The following is a 27,550-nucleotide window of genomic DNA, read 5'->3' on the forward strand; positions in this document are numbered from 1 at the left end:
GAGTTTCTAAATTTCAAGTGAATCGCCGTAGAGCCTAAAGTGAACTGGGACATTTATGTCCCATCGGACCACAAAGGGTTAAATAGTATTAATTACTCATCACTTTGTCATAGTATAACCGAAAAGATATTCTGTTAAGGAATGTCATCAGAAAGTGCTTCAAATGCATTATCTAATTACAAAACTCTTCTGACACTAGCTGAGTACTTTAGATTGTCTCAGCCTCCATTTATACGTGAAGCAATCCATTCTGTACAAGCTACTCTACTAATTACAAACTTGCCTCCAAAGGAAAAAGCATTTTCAAGACTAAACTTGGCCAAGCTATTGCTCGAACATACTAAAAATATCGGACATGCAAGGGGACATTTAGAAGAGTCGGTAAGGATAATTTTCTTTTTCTTTCTTATTTCTTAAGCTTTTAAAGACCTAACTGTAGATGTAGTAGAATTTTTATATTGTTTTGTATATTTTCTTGAGCTTTTATAAATTTTTAATTTGAAGCTACTGAGTAGGACAAAAGATTTTAGAATGATTTTCAAGATTAACATACACTAATTTAGATAAATAGAAGAACTCATGTTATTTTTGATAATTTGATTTTTTAGGTAAAAAATGATAAATAATGGAGATAAAAGGGTTTTATTGAACAAGCTCCGATTTTTTATATGGTCAGTACCTATATATATATATATATATATATATATATATATATATATATATATATATATATATATATATATATATATATATATATATATATATATATATATATATATATATATATATATATATATATATATATATATATATATATATATATATATATATATATATATATATATATATATATATATATATATATATATATATATATATATATATATATATATATATATATATATATATATATATATATAGATATAGATATATAGATATAAAGATATATAGATATATAGGTACTGACAAAACAGGTTAAAGCATACTATACAGTTTTGCCACATCTTAATGGTAATATCTTTGCAATATACCAGTAGAACAACATAAATTACAGTACTCAAATACTGTGCACAAATACATGTTTAACTTAAGTCCACAGGAAAAATATAGGTTACTTGGTTAGTTAGACTGCAGTCCTAGTAATTATGTTCTCTTTTGAATTTTAAATTAGTGGCACATAGGAAACCTAGATCATGCATTCTTTACAAGATTTTAAAACCTTGTATAACTGAAAAATGAATGCATATTTTCAAGCCAATATTAAAATCAGATATTATGTCAAGATAGATTGATACCAGTCTTGAAACCAAACTTCAAGTTTGATCCTTGTTTCAGGCCTAGAAGATCAAATTGCTACTGAAATTCCAAATTCCAAAGACCAATAAGGCAGTATAATATGGTTTATAAAAACATGAAAGCAAATAGCTTTTAAGTAATATTTTTGATAACCATTTTTAAGAATATTCATATAAAAATTATTATTAACTCTAATTTTACTGAATAGTAATAAATACATGCCGGAATGATGAAAAGCAGAATGTAAAAACAGTACATAAATAAGTAGTAGAAAAGTAAAAGTGTTAAATTATGTAGTTTTATGCAGACTTTTACACAGGTCTAAAATTTACAAACATGATAGTATGAAGTGCATGAACTGTCAAATTTTCTAAATATTTAGTAATTGTAAATGGTACATTAGTTTGCTTTGGTTATTTTGGTTTGCAGATTTTATTTTAATAACTCTAATTTAATAGAATAATATGTGCTAATGTATATTTAGTTGATGTTAATTAGGAATGGTAGGATCTTTGTAAACAAGCCATATAAAAGTATGAAAGTGTCTTTCACTAATTTGTTTTTTTAATCAAATGGTTTTGATATTTTATTTTTATAGGCTTTTTTAAGTTAGTTGCGAGTATTAAATTTAGTAATTCTTAGCAGATATTCTACATGTAGATAAAAAAGCAAATATGATATGAAAATAATGTGTCTTCAAATTTGTATATTGATTTTTCAAGTAGACTATACTGAAGTCAATTTTTGATGGGTTCATGTGGTTGATATTGTTTAATTATTCACCTACTTTAAAGGAGTTGGTGGCCTGTCTTTAATTAAATTGTATATGCCAGGTTAAAGCTACTTTCATTATAGATATACTTCTGAGGAGTTCTGAGCAGCTACTTTCTTTTTAGCAGTGATTGATAGATTCGTGATGTAGGTGAGGCTGGATGGTTCTAGATAGACAATAATAAGTTTTAATTTATAAAATTTAGAACAGAATGTGGGTTTGAAGTTTTTTTATTTTATATAACTAATATAGTTTTTTTTTTCTTTTCAATTAAACAAATTAGATTGTTTTGAAGATATATTATCTTGTAATTTCAAATTTTTTCTAATTTTATTAGCTTTGCAAAATAATAATTATCTCTCTTAAAAACAATAAAAGTGTAAAAAAAAAAAATAATAAAAAAGATATTGTCAACTATGAAATAGTAACTACATTCTTAACTACGGTTTTCCTCCATAAATATCAAAATTTGTAACTGATGTAAGTTCTCATATCATTGGGAATTACTACAATTAAAAATGAATTAGTTTGAGGGTATCTTTTATGTTATACAGTTGTTGTATTCTTTTAAAAATATTATAGTTGTAAAAAAAATGTAGCATAATTGATATATTTATATTAGCATTTGTTATTGATTTTTTTTCTTCTTTTAGCATCAGTTATCTGCATATGTATCTTTTCTAAATGAAAGTTCTCCATTCATATGAATGATATTAAAGTAAGAATATGTATTTTTTTGTTATTTGTTTGTTAAGTTAGATATATTTATCATCTCATATTATTGTTTTTTGACATTTTTCCAAGATAAATGATGTAGATGGAGACAAGATATTTTTTGAAAGTTCTAGTTTATTAGCTTTTGTGTGTGCTGAACAAGTAAGCTTTTTAAAAGTTTTATTTTCAAGATAAACTTTACTTCAAAGTATTTTCTGACTTGATATGTTGATATATAATGTATAGCTGACTTGATATGTTGATATTTAGAATCAAAGTACTTTGGCTAAATCATTATTAAGAAGTACTTTGCAGAGATCAGTAGGATCACCGTTAAAAATGTGGCATTACAGACTAATATTTCAGCTTGCAGTAAGTTGGATTATGATCGTAGTTTTTTTACTACCTATTTTATAGAGTTAACTCTCAACATATTTATCAACTTGTTTATTAAATGTATAATTAATTTTATAGAATGTGCACAGTATTAACAAATACATTTCTAGAGATTAATTTCTCTATAGATATGGGAAATAAATATAATTTTTGCATAATATAATAAAAAGTGTATCTTACACATCAGTGCATTTTCTTTTAATCATGCTAAAGGAGGTTCATGCTCATGACAAGGAGTTTGGTGTTGCAATTGATTTGTTATCAATGCTTGGTGAGGCAACTGCTTTACAAAATGGGCATGAATTTGTAAGGTTATCAAAATTTCTTTTTTTTTCAAAGGAGTTCTATCTTATCATTAAAAGCAAAACTCTGTCTTACAATCAAAAGCAAAATTCAAGTTTAACATTAGATATTCAATTAATGTCAGCTAATTTATTCTTAGAACAATAAATCTGACAGTTTTTTTTTACAACTGACATTTTTTTGTCATTAAAAAGATCTTTTAAGAATACAATTGTTTTTATAATCATTATTTTTAGATTTTTTTTCTCAACTTTTTCTTTAGCTTGCTGTTCTTACTAAGCAAGAGCATGGTATTTTATTTTGTTTGTGCAATTTTAGTAGATTAACATAACATAGTTAAGTAATTGTATTTATATTTGTTTATGAGATTTATAAAGCACTTAAAAATTATTTTTCAATCTTTCTGTTCAAAAATGGTTGCACCAAAAAGAAGTAAAAGTTTGATAAAATAAATCCAAAATGCAGAGTAGCTCTTTATGAAGTTACTTTCACTTGGAAATATTGTTTGTAGTTTTAAAGAATTTAATCTTTGGACAGATTCTAGCGCCCTACCAGTTTTTTCTATAGCAAAGATTAGTAAGACCTTAACCAAAAATGAATCAGTAATGAAACTTTTTCTTTCTTGATTTATTAATCAAGAAAAAGAATTAACTTGGCTAGACACAATACCTATTTCATCTAATTCAACATCCACAATTATACATGTTGATTACCTGACTGGTCTACTTTTAATCAAATACACTCATCTCTCTGAATATCCAGCACCAACATGTTCATACAGCAGTATTAGAAGTTTTAAAGATGCAGCGTTACTAAAATGTAGACACCAGTTAAATTATTTACACATCACATAGTTAAAAAATTGATAAATAAAACATAAAAAATGTCCTTGTTTAATTTAAATGGTTTTTTGATGGATATTTGAAAGATTATCTGTTTAAATTAACCATAACTTAGTGTATTTAGGTTCTATAAGGTTCGTTGTCTCTAAAAGCATGAATTTTTTGATTAAATAATATCTAATTTACTTTTTAAGTTGATGCTTGCCAGTAAAGATCTGCATAGCTTTGAATCTACCTTGATACAGTTAGAAGAAAGAAGGAACATTTTTACTTGTCGAACAATGCATATTATACGAAGAGAAATTGTCAACTGCTTTGCTGGATTTTTAAAAGTCTATCACCATCTAGTGTGCGGGAGAGTATGTTGGATTAGATGTTCTTACTACATTTTTTTTTGCTTGATAAATAGTTGATTCAGTAATTGATATATATGTATATTTTTAATGATTTTATTGTTTGATATACTTTATTAAATGTTTTTCTTCAGGCAAAGAGTGCAAAAGAAGATCTGAAGAAATTGCAAGAAAGCATTCAGCTCCTTGTTACCACTCCTGATGATGGTAAGTAAATACTGTTTATTCTTTATTATGAAAATCTTTGGTTTCTGATTTATACAATTGCAATATTTTCCCCTCATCTAAATTCTAATTATAAAAATCTTGCTAAAGATCAAATAAATAAAGAAAAAAAAAAAAAAACAGTACAATTGAAGTTTTTGAAATATTGGAATATTTGATATTTTGTTACTACATCACCTGACATTATATAAATGTCAACATTACTAATGATTATATTAACTAATTATTGATATTTATTATATTTTTGTTCTACAGGGACATTAAATGCTGATGACCCAGAATTATTTCAGTGGATGTCAAAAGAGCATCTCTGTATACTTGTTTATCTCGTGAGTTTTAATCTTTAAAGCTTCATCTCAAGTTTACAATCACATTAGTTTGTAAACCATTATCTGTTTTAAGTTCCTTAAGATGTTATAAGGTCCTTTAGGTTCCATAAGATAATACAAGGTCTTTTTTATTCACAAATTTTTATTTTAAATTTGTCACTAAGCAATACTATTTAAAAGTAGAGCAAAAAAGGTAACAAAAATTTCAGAGAAAGAAAAATAGTTCTTGAGAAGATATTTTTTCATTTCATAGATAAAAGTTATGCATTGTATGCACAGTGGAAATATAGAGCGAGCAGTTAAACATGCTGATAGAGCTTTGACAATAATTGAAAAGTTAAAAAGTATATTATAATTTTTTAAACTTTGTTGGGTCTATGTCAAATTTACTTGCCTTGAAAACCTTAAAGTCTTAATAAATACCATTTTATTTTTAATAGACAGTATTTGACTTAATACATGATTTAAATTAGTGTCTTATTAATAAAACTTGAATTTTTTATACTTACAATATTTATACAGAGCTGTGTTTGCAAAAAATTTATATTAGCACGTGGAAGTGAGCGTCAAGTGACATTTATCTTTAATATATGGTTTCTTGAACATGTTGTTATGTGTAAAATTATACAAGGGCAAGGTGCTCAAGCTATACAAGAGGTACCTTTATTATATCTTAGTCTAATTTTTCTAGTTTATTTAATTCACTTGTCTGCAATTTTATTAATTTTTTATTGCTTAGTTTTTTTTACCTTACAAATGGCAAATATTTTTGTTTTAGATATCTAAAGTCTGTCTAATAAGCAGACAAGATCCAAAACTTGCTAATATTGCAAAACCAACTATTCATGTAATGCTTGTAAGTAATTGGAAACTTTGGTGGTTTTTAGTTAACTTAAGTAATTTTTTTTTCTTTAAAAAATCTAAGAAAACCTGGAAGAATGAAGTAACTCAACCAAAGTCTTCATAAAAAAATGAAAATTTCTATTGAAAGCCTAACTATTGGTTCAAGTCACTTCCTCATGTACACAACACTTAGTCAAAAGATGGAACTTTATAACTAGGTTTCTTTTGAAATTACAATAATGCTTTTGTTCAAATAAACTATTGATTTAAAAGAAAATAATAGATAAAGTTAGCTTCTAATAAGTAAGTAATACAGTGAAATGCATTTTGAATAGGTTATTGTTTGTAAACTAAAGTTAGCAAGTTTTAACAAAAAATCACTTTAAGTATTGAAAGCATTCTGTGTAATAATGAAAATAATTTTTTATTCTTTTATAAGTTTCACATGAATTTAATTCATTCTTCAAATGATAAAGTATCAACTTTGTATATAATATTCTATTGGGTAGCGCTTACAAACAATATTGAATATTGATGGTACAAACATATACAGAATTCTTCCCATAGGATGTATTAATAAGGCTTTAAAGAATCTATTCTGACTGTAGGGTATCTAATTTAAAGTTCAATATAAATTTTTTGAAGTTTTTATAGAAATAATTGTTTTTGGTGTGGAGAATCACATTCTAAGAAAGTGATTCTCTACACTGCAAAAACATCTTGGAAAAATATTCAGCTGCTTTTCTGACAATTTTATTATTGGGTATCACAAAATTCATTTTTCCATTTAAAGTTTCTGACCAGATCATGTAAGGTGTTCAGAACTTTGAAGTATTCTCCAGTGCATTTTTTAGACCAAGATTTAGGTCTATGGGTTACTGTTTGAATTTTACTTTGTTTTTACTGATTCAACTTTAAGTTTTTTCTTTCATTTAAAAGTGTCAACCAAACCAAAAGTTCACTTTTTTTTCATTGGTTAAAATGTAGTGGTTTAATTAGTAGGCTTTCATTACAATCATCAATTTTAGCTTCATAAATACTTACTACTCCTTCCATTTTGGTCTAGGCTCTTCCTAAATTCCTTTTTACTGTTCCTACTTGTTAATGTTGTGCAATTCCATGAAATTTTAAGGGTTGTGCCAGTTGCTGAAAAAGAAGTGTCCAATTTTTGTTTTTTTGTTTTATAAAAATTTATATCATCAACAACTGCAACCTCCATGCAGGAGCAATAAAGTTTTATTACAATAGCATATAGTTTTTTAATGTCTTTGTTTAATACAATCTCAAGTAATACAGATCTTCATTTTTTTATTCAACATTCTTATCATTTTCCAATTTGCAAAACTGCAATATTACATTTAGTGATACCTGAGATTTTGGAAATTAATGCCCCAATGGTAATTTTTTTGGTTCTCAATTTTTGATAGGCAATTTTTCTAAAAAATCACAATTGTTTTACATAGCTAAATCTAACAACTAAAAAGCAATAAAATTATGAATGAGTGAATAATTAAATAATATGATGACATTACCAGTGATAATTATGTACACCAATATGATTATTTACATTCCATGAAAATGACAGTAAAATAGCTATTCTCATGGGAAGTCAGATCTTTATTGATGTTCAAACTGTATTCTGGAAACAATTTGTTTTGTTATATGTAAATCTTTCATATATGTATGTAAATTGTATTAAAGCTCAGTTTTTCCCTTTCCCTTACTTCAAGGAGAAAAAAAATCATTATGAATTAATGGTGTAGTCCTATTTATCTTCTTATCAAAATGTCACAACAAAACGATTTGATTCAATCTTTTTAACTTGTTAATTAGGAAAAGTAGCATTACTTTAATATTATCATACAAAATAGTTTTTCCTTGAAAAATAAAGAATAATTATGGTACAGAAATTTAGATTCTCTACCATAATTATTTAAAATCTGAGTTTCAAAAAAAGTTTAAAAACATACCTTTTGAACAAAACACCTTAGTATTAGAAAATAAATAGTGAAACAATTAAATTATTTGAGTATTTATTTAATTGAATCATTGAATTACTAATTATTGGCACTAACATCCTCCTAATAAAGAGAGTAAATTGCTTATTATCAGTAAATGTTTTAATTAACATAGTTCTATTTAAAATAAATAGGTATTTATTTTAAACATCATTTTATTAGAAATAATTTTTTGTTATATGATTTTTTTCTCATGAGTTAAAACATACTTTTTTAAGGGATTGTATGCTATGTCAATGAATTTAATGCAGGATGCAGAAGTACATTTCAAGAAAGCATTAAATGTAACTTTTTATATTTTTTTCTTAATACTTTTTTAGAAATTGTATAATAATCCAGATGCGCCATGTTATACTTTTACCTATTTGTCTAAACAGGCAGAACAGCTATTAAATTTCATAACATTACTTTAAATCATCTAATAGTAAAATTTAGCAGGTTTTACAATTTTAGTAAAAGCATTATTTTTGACCAACTTCATTTCTTATATTCAAAAGCTTTATTACTTTGTGTATCATTTACAAAAGCAAAATAATAATAATAATAAGTTTGTGTATGTAATTTGATATTGATTTACAAAACTTAATATTAAAGTTTTTAAGGTATTATCTTTCTAACAATATCCAACTTTAAAAACTGCCAAAAATTGGTCCTAATAAGGATCCAAGTTTTTCATTCGGAAAAAAATTTAGACAACAAAATTAAAGAAATCTGTTAATAAAGATTTTCATAAGAATTAAGTGTTCATGTCTAACTGACAAGACACTAAAATTTAGAAAATATTTTAAAACTTCAAAACAAGTTATTTGTTATTATCTTACAGTGGTTCTGTATCCTATAGTAGTTTGAAAGTATCCAATGGCCCTCTCAATACTCTTTTGGGTTTGTTTAAAAGTTACCAGCAGTTCATGAGGAAAAAAACTCTTTTACTCTTAGTGAAAAAGCAAACTGTAGGCTCAAAATATTAGAGGGATATCAAAAACTATATCTAACACAGGAAAGGGCTTTATCCTGACATGAATGTGAAGGGTTTTTCTGATAAAAATTCATTAGTGTTTAAATTAGGATAAGTATTTTGGTGACTTGTCAACTTTGCAACACTAACTTTAAGTATGCAAAAAGGATAATCATGTTACTAACATTCAAGCTATCCATTTTTTCCCATTATTTTAAAAGGCTTTAAATATTTTATTGTTTAACTATAATCTTAAGGTAATTGGAACAAGTGATGATATCTCATGTATTTCCATATGACAAAGGAGCAAGCTACAAGTATTAATGTCAAATTAGATATTGCATTGAAAATAAAAAAAGTTTATGATGACTACTATAACCTTCTCATTTGATTAAGAGCTTATTTCTGCTATAAGCAATTCTATTAAAATAAATCAATCCAGTTTCTAAACAGCACAATACTGTTTAATATTAAATAGTTATTTTTATTGTCTTAAACTTAAAAATACAAGTTTTTTGTTAACTTGAAAATTACAAATATATATTTTGAAGATAGGAAAATATTGATCAATTAAACACTTGTTTTAGTAATATGTTTTTAGCCTGGCAAGCATATGAAAGGATCAAGTATCTGTTAAGCTAAATGCTTATGCCAAGATTCTTTGGAAACATGTCTTTTCCAAAGATGAGCTATTTGAAGAAGAAAGCATAAACTGTCTTTGAACAATGTTGGCTGCAATCACAATAATTTTAGAAATCATTGTTAATAATATTAGAAAACATAGCTAATGTTGGGATTATATTTGATGATTCAGATTCATATGTGATTTTCTAAGAAATTTTATTGCATTCAAATAGGAGCAAGAAATAGCCTACTGTCATTCAAAAAAGCTGATTTTATAGCCACACAAATAACTAAAAGCTTTGCAAAAAATCCTAAAGTTCTATTTATTTTAAGTGCTCACTTTAAAAAACTTAGCAGCTCTTGAACTAATCCTTAAACTCTCTGGTTTCAGTCAATATTTTTATTAAACACTATGGTTGATTATTTAAAAGTAATTTCTAGGTTTTTAAATATTGTAACAGCTTCAGGTTATGAATTTTCTTTTTTAACATAATTAAACAGTTGTTTTCCTTTTTTTAAATTATTCTCCATTGTTTCATTTGGGTGTTTTTTTTCTCTTTATTTTTCAGATATCAAAATCAATATTAAGGTGATATCTGTGATGTGATTATAACTTTTTTCTTTTGGGATTTACAACCGTAAAGTTAACTATTACTAAAATCCTCTAAAAATCCTCCAATTGCAAGATTGATCACTCAAATTGCCAAAAGATTTGTTTCAATATTAAAGAAGTATGAAGTTACATTGGTTAAATGAGTCAAAATGAGGTTTACTAAGTCATATTCTACAAGAATGGAAGTTTTGCTGCTAAGACTTTTGGTCACTAAAAACAAACAAAATTCAGAATTATATCAAGAAATTCAACTGCCTTGTTTAAAATTTAAAGAGGTCAGTCAAAATGCCTTAACAGACAAGATTTATAAGTTCTTATGACAATGATTAAAATTAGATGATCAAAGTACATTTTTAAGTAACGTATTTTGATGTTAATCTGTCGTCTGCCTGGCTAAAATCATAGTTGCAGCTTAGCATACTTGTTCTAATATTTTCTAACAACTTATTTAGATAAAAAAATCTAATTGTGAAAAGCTGCTACATTTCAGTGTGCACTGTCTTCTTGCCATTAATTTAACAATTTGAAACAAACAAACATCATATTCTTTAACTTAAAGGAAATTGAATTTAAAAAGTGTCTTTAATATAATATCTAATAAACAAAATTGTTTTCTAGTATAACGATGTTAACAAGAAAAGTAATATTAATTTGTGATAAAATTTTTTTTTCAAATTGCGTCATTGTTTTCACAGATCACTGAATGGTTATTATGAAAATTTCCAGACAAAAAAAACTTTCTACGCTTTACCAGTCTTTCATATGTTTAAAGAAATTTTAATTAAATCTTGTGTTTAGCTTAACTGATATATTTTATTAAAATCGGATCTAATCTATCTAATACTGTAATCTAAATGCACTGAAATCTTTTTAAAATTTTAGCTTTCCCACAATCAGTGTGATATTTATTACCTTGCTGCTATGAGCTTAGCTATTATTTATATCAGGATTGGTGCTCCAAAAGTAATACATGTAAGCATTTAACCGTTGAATATGTTGTTGCTTTTTTAACTTAAATTTACTACTATAATGTTTTTTAATGAGAGCTGTTTTTTAGTGATTCTTTAGAGATTTAAAGAATAAAACTCCTTATACTAAATTAGTTTCATATAAATCTTTTCGATTGATGAAACTTATGTTACTCTGTTTATAGTTTAAAGATCTTCTTCATACATTTAATGAAAAAGCTATAACAAGGTGCCTCTTAGATATTTCATTTCTTCTTTTAAAGATTGATTGCTTCATAGATCATTGAGCATATACTGCTAATTATTTTGGTTTTTACAATTAAGTTTTTAATTTAATTTTAATTTTGATTTTAAGATTTCAATCATTAACATAATTATAATTTTATTTAAATTATGATTTTTTTAAAATGATGATAATATTTATCATCTAAAGGTTATACTGTGGCATTTTATAGGTCAAAAGTACTTCGTTCTGCATATTTCTACATGCAAGGGCTGAAGATGTTCTTTTATTCAAAGTTTGAAGAATCAAAGTAAGTAATTTTACATAGATGGCATTTTTTGGATTAAGTTTCCTGTTAATATAACAAGCTGGATGGATTTTGTTATATTTATCTTTAATATTTTCAAATTATCTTTATTTTGCAAAACGTTAATAGTTAAGATATTGAATGTAAGATCCCAGAAATTTCCATTCTTAAATTTATAATTAAACTTTTAATCTAATAACTTTAACAAAGGTATGTTGCAAAATTGTTTCTGGTTATCAATCTTCTTTTAAATGTCTTCTTCTGGGGATATTTATGAAATTGCTATTTGAAATTTACTAATCGGTGTGGTTGCTATTTGAAATTTATGAGATGCATTATGAAAAGTTTTAGTAATTTTTTTTTCAAGAGTCTTTTTGATGGAAAGTTTGAGGATCAGCAACACAGAAGATTTATCTCGCTTGACAGCTTGTTCTTTGATGCTCCTCAGTCATGTTACATTAGCAATGCATAATCCACAAGTATTTCTTTTTTGTCTATGTAAAAAGCTGTAGCATAATATGCTTTTAAAACAGAAAAAGAATTATTCAAACAAAAGTTCCTTGTTTGTATATGAAAATATTTTTTTTTTTAGAATAAGAATTTTTTTAAAAATGTGTAATTGGTAAAAAAATTCTTTCTGAATTTTTTTTTTTTTAAATAATTGATCGCATAAACTATGATATGTTTATTTGTTCAATTTTGAATGAAATATGGTTATTAATTTTGAATAATGTGCAAAAGACTCATTCCAAAAGGAACCAGTGAATTTTTTTTAAATGTTTTTGATTTAAATCTATTTCAGGAAACTATTAACACAGTACTCCCAGCTATGCAGCTAGCAAACAAGATTCCAGATGTTTATCTGCAACTCTGGGGTTCTTCTTTATTAAAAGTTAAACATTTTTATAGCTACAGTATATGTTGATCTGTCTTATAAGTTGAGGTGTATTTCCACAGATTAATATTTTTGTCTTCTTACGTTTTCAAGGAGCACATTTAATCCTTTTTTAACAACTAAAAGTATTAACTTATACACTGGTAAATACAGTGTTTTAAAAATCTAAGTACTTCAAACTATTTCTAAACACATAATACTAAATTTCTCTAATTTATTTCTTTCACCCTTTTAAAAAAATTCTTTTAATTTTATGCATTTTTGAAGAGTAGTCTTGTATTCCTTCTAAGTTTTTTCTGTTTCATTTAGTGTTTTGGACCAAACTTTTTATTAAGCAATTTTCTTTTAAACAGATGGCTATCAGTTAACTAATGATATTTTACGAAGTGAAGAGGGAACTCAACTTCATGATAAATATACTACAGAACTTCTTCAAGGTTTATTTGTGTTTTTATATTGGAGCATGATAAGAATTTGATAAATTAAAGTATTTTAAGCACACTGTTCATTTAAAAAAAGTTCATTTTGTAAATGAAACAAACTTTATTTCAGATATATCTGAACCAAGATATTTCCTGTAAATTTTATAACAAAAAAAAGAACAAAAAAAAATTTTTGTTCTTTTTTTTTTTTGTTATAAGTTTGTAGGGATGAATTTAAATAGGAATTCAAATTAAAAAAAAAAAAAGATTTGCTTCACCTAAACAACATCATTTTCAGCTTGAAACTGCAGTTTCAGGTACTTTTTTCAGTGGTGTAATCTAATGGTTGTCAAGCAGAAAGATCATATTTTGAAAACAACGAGTGAAAACTTGACATTTCTATGAATGGAAAGGTCAACTAATTTAATTTAAAAACCATGCTTTAAAAAAATGTATATAATACAATAATGATAATCATAATAATAATAATCATAATAATCACAATAATCTTAATAGTAATAATAAAATAGTAATAATGATAATAATAATAATAATAATAATAATAATAATAATAATAATAATAATAATAATAATAATAATAATAATAATAATAATAATAATAATAATAATAATAATAATAATAATAATAATAATAATAATAATAATAATAATAATAATAATAATAATAATAATAATAATAGTAATAATAATAATAATGATAATAATAGTAATAGTAATAGTAATAGTAATAAAAAAATGTATATAATACAATAATGATAATCATAATAATAATAATCATAATAATCACAATAATCTTAATAGTAATAATAAAATAGTAATAATAATAATAATAATAATAATAATACTAATAATAATAATAATAATAATAATAATAATAATAATAATAATAATAATAATAATAATAATAATAATAATAATAATAATAATAATAATAATAATAATAATAATAGTAATAATAATAATAATAATAATAATAATAATAATAATAATAATAATAATAATAATAATAATAATAATAATAATAATAATAATAATAATAATAATAATAATAATAATAGTAATAGTAATAGTAATAGTAATAATAATAATAATAATAATAATAATAATAATAATAATAATAATAATAATAATAATAATAATAATAATAATAATAATAATAATAATAATAATAATAATAATAATAATAATAATAATAATAATGATAATAATAAATGATAATAAAAGAATAACAATGATAATAATCAAAGAATAACTGATGACAATAAAAATCTATATCAAATATTTGTTTAATTTAAAGTACTATGTTTAATATAGTAAATATTAAAAAGATATGTTTTGAGTCATGAGTTTTAAAAAATAAATACATTATTATATATATATTTTTTTACAATAACAGATCATTTTACAGCTGTTTCACGACCTGAGCATAATCTACTGCAGGCAAGTCTTTCTTTTGAATTTTTTTTATTGGTCTTTTTATCTTTGAAAATTTTTAGATTAAATCTGTGTTATAGAAACAATAGAAACCCTCCCAGATTTTTGCATCAATATAGATGAGTTACAATTGTGGCAGATACACTTGATTGATAGCTTTAATGCTTTTGAATAAAGAGATTACCTTAAGACCTGAATTAATTTTTTTTTTATTCTTTTAGGACTTCATTTGATGATGAAATCAACCTTTTTTTTGAAGAAAACTTAATTCATCATGCATTAAGTTAAATGCAACAACTTTTACTGATTTTATGATTTTAAACTTTTATATCCATAAAAAGCTATGTGTGCATAATTGTAAATATTAATAGTTTTATTGTATCTTTATTTATCTAGCTATGCATGGTGTTATATATTATAATGTGAAAGTTATAACTATTTTGACAAAGAAAAAAATAATGTTTTTAAAAAACATTTTGATTAAAGTTTATAATAAATTGCTTAAGGCTGTAAATTACAATTGTTCTAAAAGTATTAATTTGTATGGTAATGAGTTTTTGCTCTGGAACTGTTCTAGAAGTATTTGCTCCGGAACTGTTCATAACTTATTAAGTTCACTCATGTTTATTGTTTTGCCAGTTCTTGCTTTGCTGTTTCCCATTTTGCTGTTCAAAATTTAATGATTTTTGTTTTTTCCCATTTGACTGTGGCATATAACTAGTAATCCACAAGATATGCAAAGTGAAGTGATTACAAATGAGTTTATAATTCTTTTAAATTATTCATGGCTGGTTTTTTCATTATGCATCTGAATACAAAAACTGCACCAAAAATGTAACATACAAATCTCGTACTCAGTTAACATAATTTGTGTCAAGAAATCTATTTATTTTGTTGTGAGCTACAAAGTAAATTGCATAAATTTTAGATTGAACCCAGTAGCAAGAGAATCGAGGTCTTTGAGGTCAAGAGGTCTCTAAAAGATTAATTTTGGTGTGACTTTTTATTTACAATGGGAAAATCAATTTCAATATTCTTTTTATCTTTCCGATCCTATCTCTTTATTTTGCTTATTAATCCAGGATCACAGTAAGTTGAAATAAAATTAATGCGTTTGTTGTCATATCGTATTAAAATCAATTCCCAATCAGCATCAATTTTATAATTTTGACTTCCACTTCCTAGTTTAAATCCTTTCCTGTAGCTGATTGAAATCCTTTTGCCCAGTTAGGTCAAATAGTGGCTGCTACTAAAATTCCCATTTCTTTGAGTGTAAGACATAATTGCATTGAACAAAACCAATTGTCAAAAAAAAATTTAAAATTCTGATCTTTTTTGGTAATTTCTCCAACAACTTTCATACTACATAGGCAATAGTGCATTTCTTACAATTGCCAGCTGAACAAAATTTTTGAAACTCCATTTAACCAGTCTCTTGGGATTATACCCAACGGGGATTATAACCAATGGATTAATCCCTTGGGATTATATACAAATGGGATTTCAAAAATTATGCCACTGTATTTTGTTTTTGCTGGTATGATTTGCTCATTTCAGGTTCAATCACTGTGCAGTTATTTCTAATGTGATCCAAAACTGTTTGTATTTTAAATAACTTATTGTATTTGTTTTCTACTTCGGCTATTGAAGGGTACTTTGTTTCAGCTGCCCAATGCATTCAGTAACATGAAAAATTTACAATAGACATAAGCATCTGTATACCAAGAATTGCTCAATTTTGCCTGAAGTAGTATCTATTGACTTTGATTTTTTTTGAACACTATAAATTGGTTTGTTCAAGAATAAACTCTTTTAGTTCATTTTTCTAGAACATTTGAAAATAGTTGTAAAGCATTAAGTTGTCTGTATTAGATGGTAGAAGACAAAATCTCTTACCATAAAATTCTGCATTAACATTAGACTGTTTGGATGAGCACCACTTATATCCATAACTGTCGTATTTTGAAAGATGATCAACTTTTATATTAATATTATCTTTCATAGTTTAAACTTTTTTTAAATTATAATTCTCTTCCTCCATCACAATGTTGTCTATTTTTAATGGAATTTCAAATTCTATTTCACTATTGCTTTCACTGTCTTCAATATCTGAAAGTTCAGAACATGATCCAGGATTTAAAACAAACTCAAGAGCTTCTTCAGTTGTGAATGAATTTTCCTTAGACATATTTATATTTTTACTTGCACTATAGTGATAAAAAAAAGATAAATAGCAATTACAAAAAAGCGTTTTTTTACAACTTAAACTACTTCTAATAAACATCAAATAACTGGGAAGGGATTGAATATATATATCTTAAGAGGGAGAAATAGTGTACTTTTAAATAAATACTTTTCTAAAGTATTAATTTATAGGGTTATATTTTTAAATATAATCCTCTCGAGATAAAATATTTATGTAAAAACACATAATAGTACTTTAACATATTCTACCCGTAGTAGCCATATGGATACCATGAAAAAGCAGCTTTAATAAATAATTTTTTAAAATTATCTTTAGCATGTTTTTGGTTTCTCCATACAGTCTAATCCTTTAACAACATTATTTATCAAAAAAGATAATCTAAACATTTATATAGATCCCTGTATTTAAACAAAAAGGAAAGTCACTTTTTCGGAGCGTTATACCACTTCAGCAAGAATTTGATTTTAAAACAAATATACATACCATTTAACATTAAACCCCAATAACTTATTAGGTAAATGGTCAAACTTACTAAAGTAATGTAAATTGTATTAAATAAGACAATACAATATAGTTTAAATAGCAAGTTAAACTACTGTTATCCATATGGTTACTGTGGGCACTAAAGGGTTAAATTTACTATTGTTCCTAATATAGTTTTAGAAATTTCATATGGTAGACTTAGCCTATTATACAAATTAACATTTTTGTTATACAGTTTACCACTCACAGGCAATACTCAAAATCACTAAATAAATCAGTTTTAATTTGCAAAGCAAGAAACTGCAAAATAACAAACAGAAAAACAATAAGCAACATTAAAGAGACACCAAAACTCAAATACTTTTCAAAGAATTTTAAAAAGGAAGAAACCTGTTATTAAAATAGCACAAACTTTATTTCGTGTTGTATACTTTTGCATAGTATGCAAACTCTTTTACTTTATTTACAGAGATAATGAAGTTTTAACACGATTATAACTTTAATGACAATTATATAAAAATGTTTAGTAGATAAAAGTGTAAAATGTTTTAAAATAAGTTAACTTTGTTTTTTATAAGATTGAGTTGATGTAAAAATAATTAATTTGATAATGCCAGTATGAATATTGGCACAGTAATGGTGCAATAAAATCTGACTGTCAACCTTTAAAAAAAACTCAAATTTTAATTTTGAAATAATATTTTAGATAAAAGGATAAAATGAAACATTTTTATTTTACATTTTGGTTTTCAAATAGATTTCTTTGAAAGATGTTATTCTTTTTATTATTCTGTCTTTTTATACATTTATCATGATAAGTTTTCACTTTTCTTGTATCCTTTTTGTAAGAATCTTTTAAATTTTCTATCTAATATACTGTGTGTATAATGCAGATCTGTCCTATTTTTATTTTTTATATAAGATGTTTATTTTACTAACATTATGCTCAATTGTTGGAGTGTTTGCACTTGATAATGGATTGGCAAGAACTCCACCAAGTAAGTCTAATTTGTTGTTTAAAATGATGTTTTTGTTAATAATTATAGTAAATGATGATGTACTTTTTAGTGGGTTGGTTACAATGGGAAAGATTTCGATGTATCATTGACTGTGATACGTATCCAAATGAGTGTATTAGGTGAAATATAAATAGCTAGTTTTTAAAATGTCTTTTTTTCTTTAAAAGTTTAATTTCTTAGCTTTGTGTGAGCTCTTGTTAGCATGAACTAAAATAACATTTGTTGATACTTTCTCTTTTTTTTAAGAATTGTTTTTTTAGTGAAAGTCTTTTCAAACGCACAGCAGATCGTTTAGTTTCTGATGGTTATGCAAAGTTGGGCTATGAATATGTAAATATTGATGTAAGTGTACAAATATTATCCTTTTTTTATTTCTTTTTTATAAATATTTATAAAAAAAGTTATATTTTATTATTTTGTAAGTGCTTTTTTGTAGGATTGTTGGCCAGAACTCCAACGTGATTCTGATGGTAACTTAGTTGCAGATAAAAAAAGATTTCCTAACGGAATCAAAGCTCTAGCTGACTATGTATGTATACTTATGTATACATTCATTTATACTCAGTAATTAAGTCTGCTAATATTATCTGATATTTTTTATTGTTTTAGATTCATAATAGTGGTTTAAAGATGGGGATTTACACAGGTCAAAAGAAACAATAGTTTACTTTATATTATGATGAACGTAAAATGTTTAATGTTAATTTTTTAATGTTACATTAAAAAATCTTTTCTTTTTTTTAAAGATTTTGGAACTTTAACATGTGGTGGTTATCCTGCAAGTATTTTCCACATGCAAAAAGATACTGAGGTGATTAGAAAAAGTATTTAAAACATCAAAAAATTGTTTTTAAATGGACTTTAGTTTTTAACCAAATAAAGCTTTAGTAGCTATAAAATTGTTTTTTTGTTTTTTAGATTTTTGCAAAGTGGGGAATTGATATGATTAAAGTTGACGGATGTTATGCATGTGAGAACCAGTATGCTGAAGGCTATAAAACATTTGGTTGGTATATGAATCATACAGAAAGACCAATGCTTTACTCTTGTAGTTGGCCCGCTTATGTTGAAAAAAATAAGGCATGCAATAAGCTTATAAGAATATTACCTTTTAATTTATTATCATACTTAAAAGCTCTTATCTTGATTCTAATGAAAATATTGATTGTCAACAGATAATGCATTTTAATGTTTTCCTCTTTTTTTTAATAGGAATTTTGATGAAGATAATATTTGTTGATTTTCATTTTAAAATCTATAAAACTATTTAGCAAAATGAAGATTTGTACTTTTTAGCCTTATGCTGATATTGCCGAACATTGTAATATCTGGAGGAATTGGGATGACATTCAGGTTTTAAAACTTCTTTTAAAACATATTATTAGGATTAAAATAGGTAAAATTTTGTTGCAAAAAATTATTTTTCTAGGATTCTTGGGATAGTGTTTTAAGCATCATAAACTATAATGGTGATCATCAAGATGAAATTATTCCATATGTTGCTCCTGGGAAGTTTAATGATATTGATATGGTAAAATCAAAGAAATTTTCTGGCAGACTTTCATTTTTTTTATTGTTTTTATATTGTTTTCTTTTCAACGCTTTACAAATAGTAATAACCCCTGTTGGCAAAAATTTGGTGCAATTTTTGAGAAGTTAAAATTTATTGCATTTTTAACTACCCAGCCTCACTTTCTTTATTGTTTTGTTAACAAAGAGTTTTCACTAAAAAATGTGTTAAGCTATATTAATAAGAAAGTTAATGCAAAATGAAGCCAACTATTTTTAACAATTATGCAACAATTGTAATTTATATCCCGTTGGTAAAGCTAAGGGCATCATAGAGTTTTTTGTTGCCTCTAATCACCCCTAAAGAACAATCCAACATATGTCAAAGTGGAAAAACAAAGAACCAACATCTTGTAATCCTGGTTCAGGTAGAAAACCTAAAATTATAACTACTAGGAACATCAATTGTCTGAAAATTCTCTTGAACAACAGGTCTAAACTTCAACAGGAAAAATTGCAAATAAGTTCAAGTGTGATCATTCCTAGCTTGTAAAAACATTTCAAAACAAATGATTTGTTATTTAAAGAAAAAACACATTCCTGACTGCATCAATAATTAGTTAGAGCAGTTGCTACTGAATTGTAGAGAAAAAAATAAATATGTTGCTTACTATTCAGTATTAATTTTTTGTTCATTAGAATTTTCTTTGTACTTTTACTGCTTGTGTTTATTTTGTGCAAAACTTTTGTCACCAGGGGTTATAATAAACGTTTTTGAATTTTTCTGTGAATTTAAGCTGAATCAATATTTGTTTTAATTTATTCTAAGTTTAAATATTTTTGCTTTTGGTTTCAGTTACTGATTGGTGATTACAGTCTCAGTGAAAGTCAATCAAAAGTTCAATTTGCCCTTTGGTCTATCCTTGCAGCTGTAAGTTTCTTTTTGTATCAATTTTAATCTGAAACTTGCTGATTCACTTTTCCTTTATTAGTTTTGTGTGTTCATTTTGGCAACATAATTATAAAATTTCTTTGACCGCATTGTTATTAAATTTCTTTGGCTACATCATTATTATATTTTCACAGCCATTGTTTATATCAGCTGATCTTGACACAATGAAACAGTGGCAAAAAGATATTCTTCTTAACGAGTAAAAAGTTTCTTTATTTTGTGTTTTTTATTATTCCCTTGTGCACAGATCTTCCAACATTATTTAATAAGTTACTTACTTTAGGTTATCCTTGAAACAATTTAAAACTGTCAGGAAATTACCTCATGACAGTTTTTTTTTTTTTTTTTAATTTCATTAATAATTTTTTTTTTTTTTTTTTTTTTTATATGGAAAAGAGAGATAATTGCTGTCAATCAGGATGTTTTAGGAAGGATGGGAAAGAGAGTTTATAAGGTGAAAAAATATTTGTGTTGGTTATTTTTACTTGTGGGCTTGAGAGCTGGAAGAAAAGGTTGACTGGTTGTGGCTACCAATTTTTTTATGACAGGTTCTGGCTCTAGCTCCTTATTGATATCCAACTCTGGTCAAAATTTCAAAATTGTAAATGTATAAGGCACCAAGGTTCTGATGATCATTGCATTTAATTGTTATAACATATCAAGTATATTACAAATTAAGATGGAAAAGAAGAAATAGAATAGAATTAAATGACCTAGGCTTATGGTAAAGGTAAAAAATAAAATGCCTTAAGTTTTTTAATACATGTAAGCATAGTTTTTACTCTTAGACTTGATTAGAATAAAGGGCAAAAACATACAGCTAATCCCTAGATACTATTAGTATTTACTAATTACTATTAGGAATTACTAATTATTATTAGTAATTACTATTTAATATTAGTAGCTAACTGGACATAACTCTTATAATTCCATTTATATAAAAGTTAAAAACTGATTAATTTTCAAAACTGAATAATGGCGAGGGCCACCTCATTTTTAATATTATCTTCAAAATTAAATTAAATTTCCTTTTTAATAGTAATTTTACTTTACCTGCAATATGCATAGTAGTAATCCTTTAACTAAATTAAAAATTTTAAATGTAGTTTTTTAATTCAGTTATAAGAAACAAAACTTAAAGCCATTTCATTTTTTGTCCTTAAAAATGAAATGGCTTAAAGCAACTTTTCTGTCAAATTAGATCAGATCCAATTTTATTATTTTTGCTGCTGAAAATAGTGGCTCTATGCTAATTTGAGTTGGAAACAATCCAGTAATTATTCTTGCAATATCTCATAATTTCAAGGTAATTTTCTATTGCATCTTGATCTGATATCTTTGAATGACAGTCAATTTTCTCCACTTCAGCAAATGATTTATGTTCTGCTAGCTTAAACCTAATCAGTTCACAAAGGGGAGGATGTTTTGCACAGAGTTTTTTTTTAATAATTTCTTCAAAGTTAATTTCATTATCGAAAGTATTAGTAAAAAAAGATGAAATGCTTTCAATTTTTATTGTAGCTGTAATTTCTGGTCCTGGTTTCTTTATTCTGACAGCTATATATCACATGTTGCATCTTTTCTCTTGAATTTTTGTTTATCTGTTAACAGAGATCTTTTCATCAAAAAGAACTGGTTTTAGCTCTTACAAGTGTTCAATCATCCAACATGTGCTACCCCCCAACTCCCATCTGGTAGTTTGATCTAAATTTGCTACTTTTCCAGCTTGTCATTTTATTATTTCTGGTACTGCATTTTGACCAGCATTTCATTTAAATTGAGTTCTTCTTTTTCAGGCTTCAGTTCTTCTGAAGTTCCTGCATTTACATCAGCAATTTCTAATTCACTTTTTTTAATTTTTCTTGCTCAATATTATCTTATTCACTTTCTTTAGTTTCACACTTATTGTTTTTGAGGCATTATCTGTGACAATGCACAATACATGATCTTTTCAATTTCATACTTTTCCAGAATATCTTTAACAAGGTTATGAAGGTACTCTCTTGTAGCTGTTATCTCTTACTGCATCCATCCATTTTTAATTATAAAAAAAGCCTTTAAATAGTTTTTAAGTGCTAAATCTTCAGGTTTTTGTGTTCTAGAAAGTAAATACTGTTATTGTCTAATTAAACTTAATTTTTTTACCATTTTACCTAGTAAACCTTTGCATAGCTAGATTACAAAAGATAGAAAGAGAAAAAGAATTTTCTAATAGTTGATAGATTTAAAAGTTAGTAAAAAAAAATCATTGGTAGATGGTTACTTCTTAACATTTTCATTTTGTTACTTCCTAGTATAATAGTGCACATTTTAATTGCTGCATCAAATTGCATGCTCTTGTTGAAGTACTAACTGTTGGTTTTTAATTGTGTGTTTATATATCAAAATATTTCCTTCAGTGTCAGTTTCTTCACAAGTGCAGATTTAATGTTGACCATCTTTAGACTCATTTAAAAAGTGAAACAGACCAGAATTAGACTTAGGCTCTATGTTGTATAATAATAGTGGAAAAATGAAAAATGATTATTAAATTTTTTTATCTTAGCCCTTTTTTAATGTAAATGATAAATTAATAACTTAGGTCTATAACTAATATTCAGCCTGCAATGATTGATTAAACACTTATTGCACAAACTAAAATTTCTAAAAAGAAATAGACCATTGGTAATAATTAAGTATAGTAAATTGAATTTTTTTTTTTCACCTCCAAAGTTCCTATAGCATGTAGGCTAGGCCATAGCCTGCTGTTATAAAACTATAGATGGCAAAGTAGTTTTATTTAAAAAAGGTGCATAACACAATGTCAAAACCCAGGCTGTGATTTGATTTTGATTTTTTTTAAATTGAAATTGAGAAGCTTTAAAATTTAATTTTGGGAGGTTTTTTTGGGTTTAGCTCCCATCAAAAACCTCCAGCTCCTGGCTCTCCAGCTCTCAATCCCTAATTTTTTCCCTCCTCTTCCTCCTTTTCTTTTTTAAAATAGATCATTTATTATTATCTATGTGTAATAATTTAAAATTTTTAATCTAAAATAAATTATTACTTAATTCTGTGTTATAAAATCGAAAAAGATATTAAAAATAACTTAATTTTCAACATCTTTTTATTTTTAAGTGCAACTTTTATTATGGATCATTTAGGATGACAATCAACAGAACTGGGTCAGATATTTGGACAATGATACTGCTGCCGTAGCCATTTTAAGCCTGAGGACTGATATTCCTGTTTTCATGGAAGTAACTTTTTCATCAGTAAGTGGTTGTAGGCTTTAAATTTTTATCTGAATTGTAAAAAACTTAGGTGGGTGTTTTAATACCTGCAATTAGGTGTAAAAGTTTAGAGAAAATGTTTTCTTTTCAGTTTTTCATTGAAAACTTGCTTTTTCAAAAAGATTTTTATAAAAAAAATTTTTTTCTTTTAACAATTTTTTTTTAATGTAATGATAATGGGAAATAACATAACTATAAAAAGTTGAATAAAATTTAAGTATTAAAAATTAAGTAAAATAACATAATTATAAAGAAATAAAACAACACTAAGTTTGTTTTTTTAAATTTTTTGTTTTTTTCATATGTAGTTTTTGATGCTGAGTCCAAAAATGACCTCAGATTTTGCTGAAACCTGATATTTTGTGAAATAATTTTAGTTTAAGAAAATTAAAAAAGTTGTTTAAAGTATTAAAAGTGCTTTGAAGATTGCCCTTTTTTTTATGATCTCTGTTGTCTTTTCTAACCAAGAACCATATATAGCCTCCCATCATGGCAGCATCCCAGTGATCTTGATATCTATTTTCCAATTATTACAATCTCTTAATGAAACCTTCTACTCTGCTCTTTACTGATGCCCCCTATGTTATCTCTAAAAAAATTAAAATGTGAATGCAGTTTCACATAAGGCAAACCATGTTCTTGTAGCTTTTAATTAACCATGCTACAATATTTGTAGTTTAGATTGCTGTGATTCCCTAAAAAGTCTTGTTTCCTAATCAACTTTATATCAATAACTGCCCTGCTATTTCACAAACAAACAAAGAATTTTGTATATTTACCCTGATGATCTAAAAAAAAAAAAAACAAGCATCTTGAAATCTTCAGAAATTTCCCACATAAGTTCTCTATAATTTATTTTCTCAAGAAAATGTTTAACATTTTTGCAATGTCTTTTTTCATCTGTACAGAGATTGTCTAGAAGTACTGATGGAAATTGGGTTTGATTATGAAGTAAAAGTACTTTGAAGCTTTGAGTTGAGCTGTCTGATAAACATAGCAGAATGCATCTGTCAAATTTTTACAAATTATCTATTTGTCATAATTTATAAATTTAAATTTAAATTTCTAAAAAACAATCTGAAACAGTAAAGTGAAAAGTTATAGATACATAAAAATGATTAGAGTTTTGCATATAAAAAGACTTTTTACAATGCAGAAACCTAAAATCAGAACTATAAGTGTAACTTGAAAATGTTGGATGATGGGAAAAAAACTAATAGGGTTTTTAGAATCAGCTCACCAAAATTAGTCAAAAATAGTCAGGACTTTGAAATGGCCAAATCATGGTTCATAATCTTTTGTTGAGTCATATAATGACCAATAGGACAGGTGTTTGGGGTGACAATGTTATTAAGAGCAAATGAAATTAGGTATTTTTGTTTCTTCCAGGGTATAGATTAAATCTGTAGTATCAATTGCCTAGTTAAAGCCTTTACTTAAACTTTATAAAGCATGGATGGGACCATTTGATTTGCTAGATAGTAGAAAAATGGAACCCTTTGATTTGCTAGCTAATTAGTAGGAAAACAGCAGTTTTTTTTTAAAGGACTAAAAATGCTTAGGAAGAAGTTAAGCTGATGCACTTATCATAGTTAGATTTTATGCTGTGATCATGTCAAGCAGTTATTAATTGTAAACTTTTTGAGTGTCACTATCTGGCTAATCTTGTTCTTTTTTACAGTATTTTTTCTTTCTTTCTGATCTTATATTAGATTCTTTTTTTTAAATCTATTTAAATGTCTGCAATAAACTTTTACCATGCCAAAACCTGACAATTCAAGCTAATTTTCATGCTCTGAAGTTTGTTCAAGTTTGGGCTGTAATTGTTCAAGGAAAATGACTGGTGGAAGATTCTTCTGATTATAGTGTAGACAATGTTGCTGATGATGAAGCAAATGATATTGATATCGTTTTATTAAGCAGTAATTTTGAAACAGAAACTTTGCAAGTTCTGATATTTCAAAGTAATGGCATTAAGCACGATGTTAAGGTTAGATAGAGACATAGAAGTATGATATTTTTCTTTTTTGCCTCAATAAGAAGAAGGTAGTGATGAGTCAGTATGTGGTGCTGGCTTATTACCAGTAAATAGCTTCAGTAGGACCACCATTTACTCATAAAATCTGGCTGAGATTTACTGAAACTCCAGCTCTACTCAGTCTCTTAGGTGTAAAAGTTGTAGTCACTTAGTGCTTAGTCACTTAGGTGTAAAAGTTGTTTTCCTCTCCTTAAAAGTTAAAAGCAGGAATCTAAGCGTTTTCAGTGTGATAAAAAGAGCCTTTTTATGTGTGATAAAAGGAGCCTTTATATCACACTAAAAATGCCTGGATTTCTGTTTACTTATGACAGATTTGTAGGCATCTACTACTCTCTTTTGCACAGGACAGCATGTACAAACTATTCTTCAAAACAAAGGAACAGTAGGTACCATTATCAAAAAAACATTTCAAAACAAAGTTCTAAATATATTCATAAATAATTGTTTTAAATTTTAGGCTTTAAATTTTTTTTTTTTTAAATTAATCTAAGTAAATTTGTAATAAAGAATTTAAACAAAAAACTTTTTTTAAAATTTAGGGGCATCAAGATATTTAACTAAATAAATTACTAGTCCATAAGTTTCTTGCAAAAGTCTTAACTTCCAAGTTTAATTTAAGGCTTTATTAAAAATAAAAATGTTAAGGTGTATTTTCCACCGATTGATATTTTTTTATCTAAAAACTTTCTTAAGTTTTTGATTCATTCTAAATAGCCTGCTTATAAATTCAAGCAATTTTCTGAAATATTCTCTGATTAACAAGGAAAAATCTATCATACAGACCTTAATGTTTCTTTCTTAATAAAATAGCATCAAGTAATTAAGTGCAGGTTCTACTCGAATGAAGTTTAAAGCCCAATGTGGCTAGTTAGCCCCCTTTACCCTAGTTCCCAGGTTTTTGGATATTTCTGAATATGCATTATGTTAATTTATGCAGTTTTAATATTAAAGAAGTAATAATTTTTTTTACATAGATCAACATGAAAGGTCCCTTGTTAGTTCGTGACTTGTACTTACACAAAGATCTGGGTGTGTTTAATTCAACATTTAAAGCAATTGTTGATCCTGTTAGTGTTGTTATGGTCAAACTTACCCCTGTACATTAGTTTCAGTTATTATCTACTTTTGTTTTTATAATTATGTGTAATAGATTGAAGCAGTATTAAGTTTTAATATGTTTGCCTATCATCTATTTTAGCTTAAAAGTTGAATAAACGATAATTTTTGTTTTAATGTTTAATTTTTGTATTTTTTTTTTTTTTTTAAACTTGTAAATTTTTTCATTATTTTCTTCTTATTTTTTACTGAGTTTTTAAAAGTTATTTATCTGTTTTGAACTTTTGGCAATTTTGTTTTGAGTTATTTAGTATTTCTAATAAATTTTGCAAGTGAAAATTTGTTATAATGACTGTTGTAGTTCTAATAGCATTTGTGTAAGCGCATTATCTTTATTTTTGTAATTCTTCGTTCTGATCTGCTGTTTAAGAAAGTAAGCTTTACTTAACTTGAGTTAAAATAAAA

At 25.8% G+C, this 27,550-nt stretch overlaps 2 protein-coding genes across 5 annotated transcripts; both read left to right on the forward strand.

The window, feature by feature from the left end:
- LOC145188077 (MAU2 chromatid cohesion factor homolog) lies at positions 1-17,565 on the forward strand. 4 transcript variants are annotated; one of them, XM_090082178.1, is made up of 21 exons: positions 1-381; positions 2,722-2,786; positions 2,873-2,944; positions 3,053-3,154; positions 3,392-3,489; positions 3,744-3,771; positions 4,518-4,682; positions 4,811-4,883; positions 5,157-5,230; positions 5,484-5,574; positions 5,781-5,887; positions 6,009-6,086; positions 8,310-8,375; positions 11,166-11,255; positions 11,437-11,480; positions 11,707-11,784; positions 12,149-12,260; positions 12,584-12,672; positions 13,028-13,113; positions 14,516-14,559; positions 14,775-17,565. In XM_090082178.1, the coding sequence occupies exons 2-21, from the start codon at positions 2,772-2,774 to the stop codon at positions 14,784-14,786; spliced, it is 1,524 nt and encodes a 507-aa protein (XP_089938304.1). In that variant the 5' UTR covers positions 1-381; positions 2,722-2,771; the 3' UTR covers positions 14,787-17,565. The 4 variants fall into 4 exon arrangements, 3 of the variants coding, with proteins under 3 accessions (XP_089938304.1, XP_089938296.1, XP_089938311.1); XM_090082170.1 differs by having other exon boundaries at positions 9-381; positions 2,722-2,739; XM_090082185.1 differs by having other exon boundaries at positions 10-381; positions 3,392-3,484.
- LOC145187417 (alpha-N-acetylgalactosaminidase-like) lies at positions 16,794-27,478 on the forward strand. Its single transcript, XM_090082201.1, has 14 exons — positions 16,794-18,240; positions 18,311-18,380; positions 18,522-18,603; positions 18,698-18,790; positions 18,871-18,907; positions 19,008-19,072; positions 19,180-19,341; positions 19,558-19,614; positions 19,691-19,792; positions 20,627-20,701; positions 20,857-20,921; positions 21,119-21,176; positions 23,863-23,973; positions 27,004-27,478. The coding sequence occupies exons 1-14, from the start codon at positions 18,165-18,167 to the stop codon at positions 27,133-27,135; spliced, it is 1,185 nt and encodes a 394-aa protein (XP_089938327.1). The 5' UTR covers positions 16,794-18,164; the 3' UTR covers positions 27,136-27,478.
- The last annotated feature ends 72 nt before the right edge of the window (positions 27,479-27,550 follow it).

This window comes from Hydra viridissima, unplaced genomic scaffold, assembly GCF_058129835.1.
Source record: "Hydra viridissima isolate aposymbiotic clone 2 unplaced genomic scaffold, HvirCarnegie_v1 scaffold_1, whole genome shotgun sequence".
Lineage (NCBI taxonomy): Eukaryota > Metazoa > Cnidaria > Hydrozoa > Anthoathecata > Hydridae > Hydra > Hydra viridissima.

Coding starts and splice junctions, on each gene's coding strand:
- LOC145188077 (XM_090082170.1), top strand. CDS start 142: ATGTCATCAGAAAGTGCTTCAAATGCATTATCTAATTACAAAACTCTT. Junction 5,888..6,008: donor GTGCTCAAGCTATACAAGAG/GTACCTTTATTA, acceptor TTTTTGTTTTAG/ATATCTAAAGTCTGTCTAAT. Junction 11,256..11,436: donor GTGCTCCAAAAGTAATACAT/GTAAGCATTTAA, acceptor CTCTGTTTATAG/TTTAAAGATCTTCTTCATAC.
- LOC145187417 (XM_090082201.1), top strand. CDS start 18,165: ATGTTTATTTTACTAACATTATGCTCAATTGTTGGAGTGTTTGCACTT. Junction 19,342..19,557: donor CTTATGTTGAAAAAAATAAG/GCATGCAATAAG, acceptor TGTACTTTTTAG/CCTTATGCTGATATTGCCGA. Junction 19,793..20,626: donor AGTTTAATGATATTGATATG/GTAAAATCAAAG, acceptor TTTTGGTTTCAG/TTACTGATTGGTGATTACAG.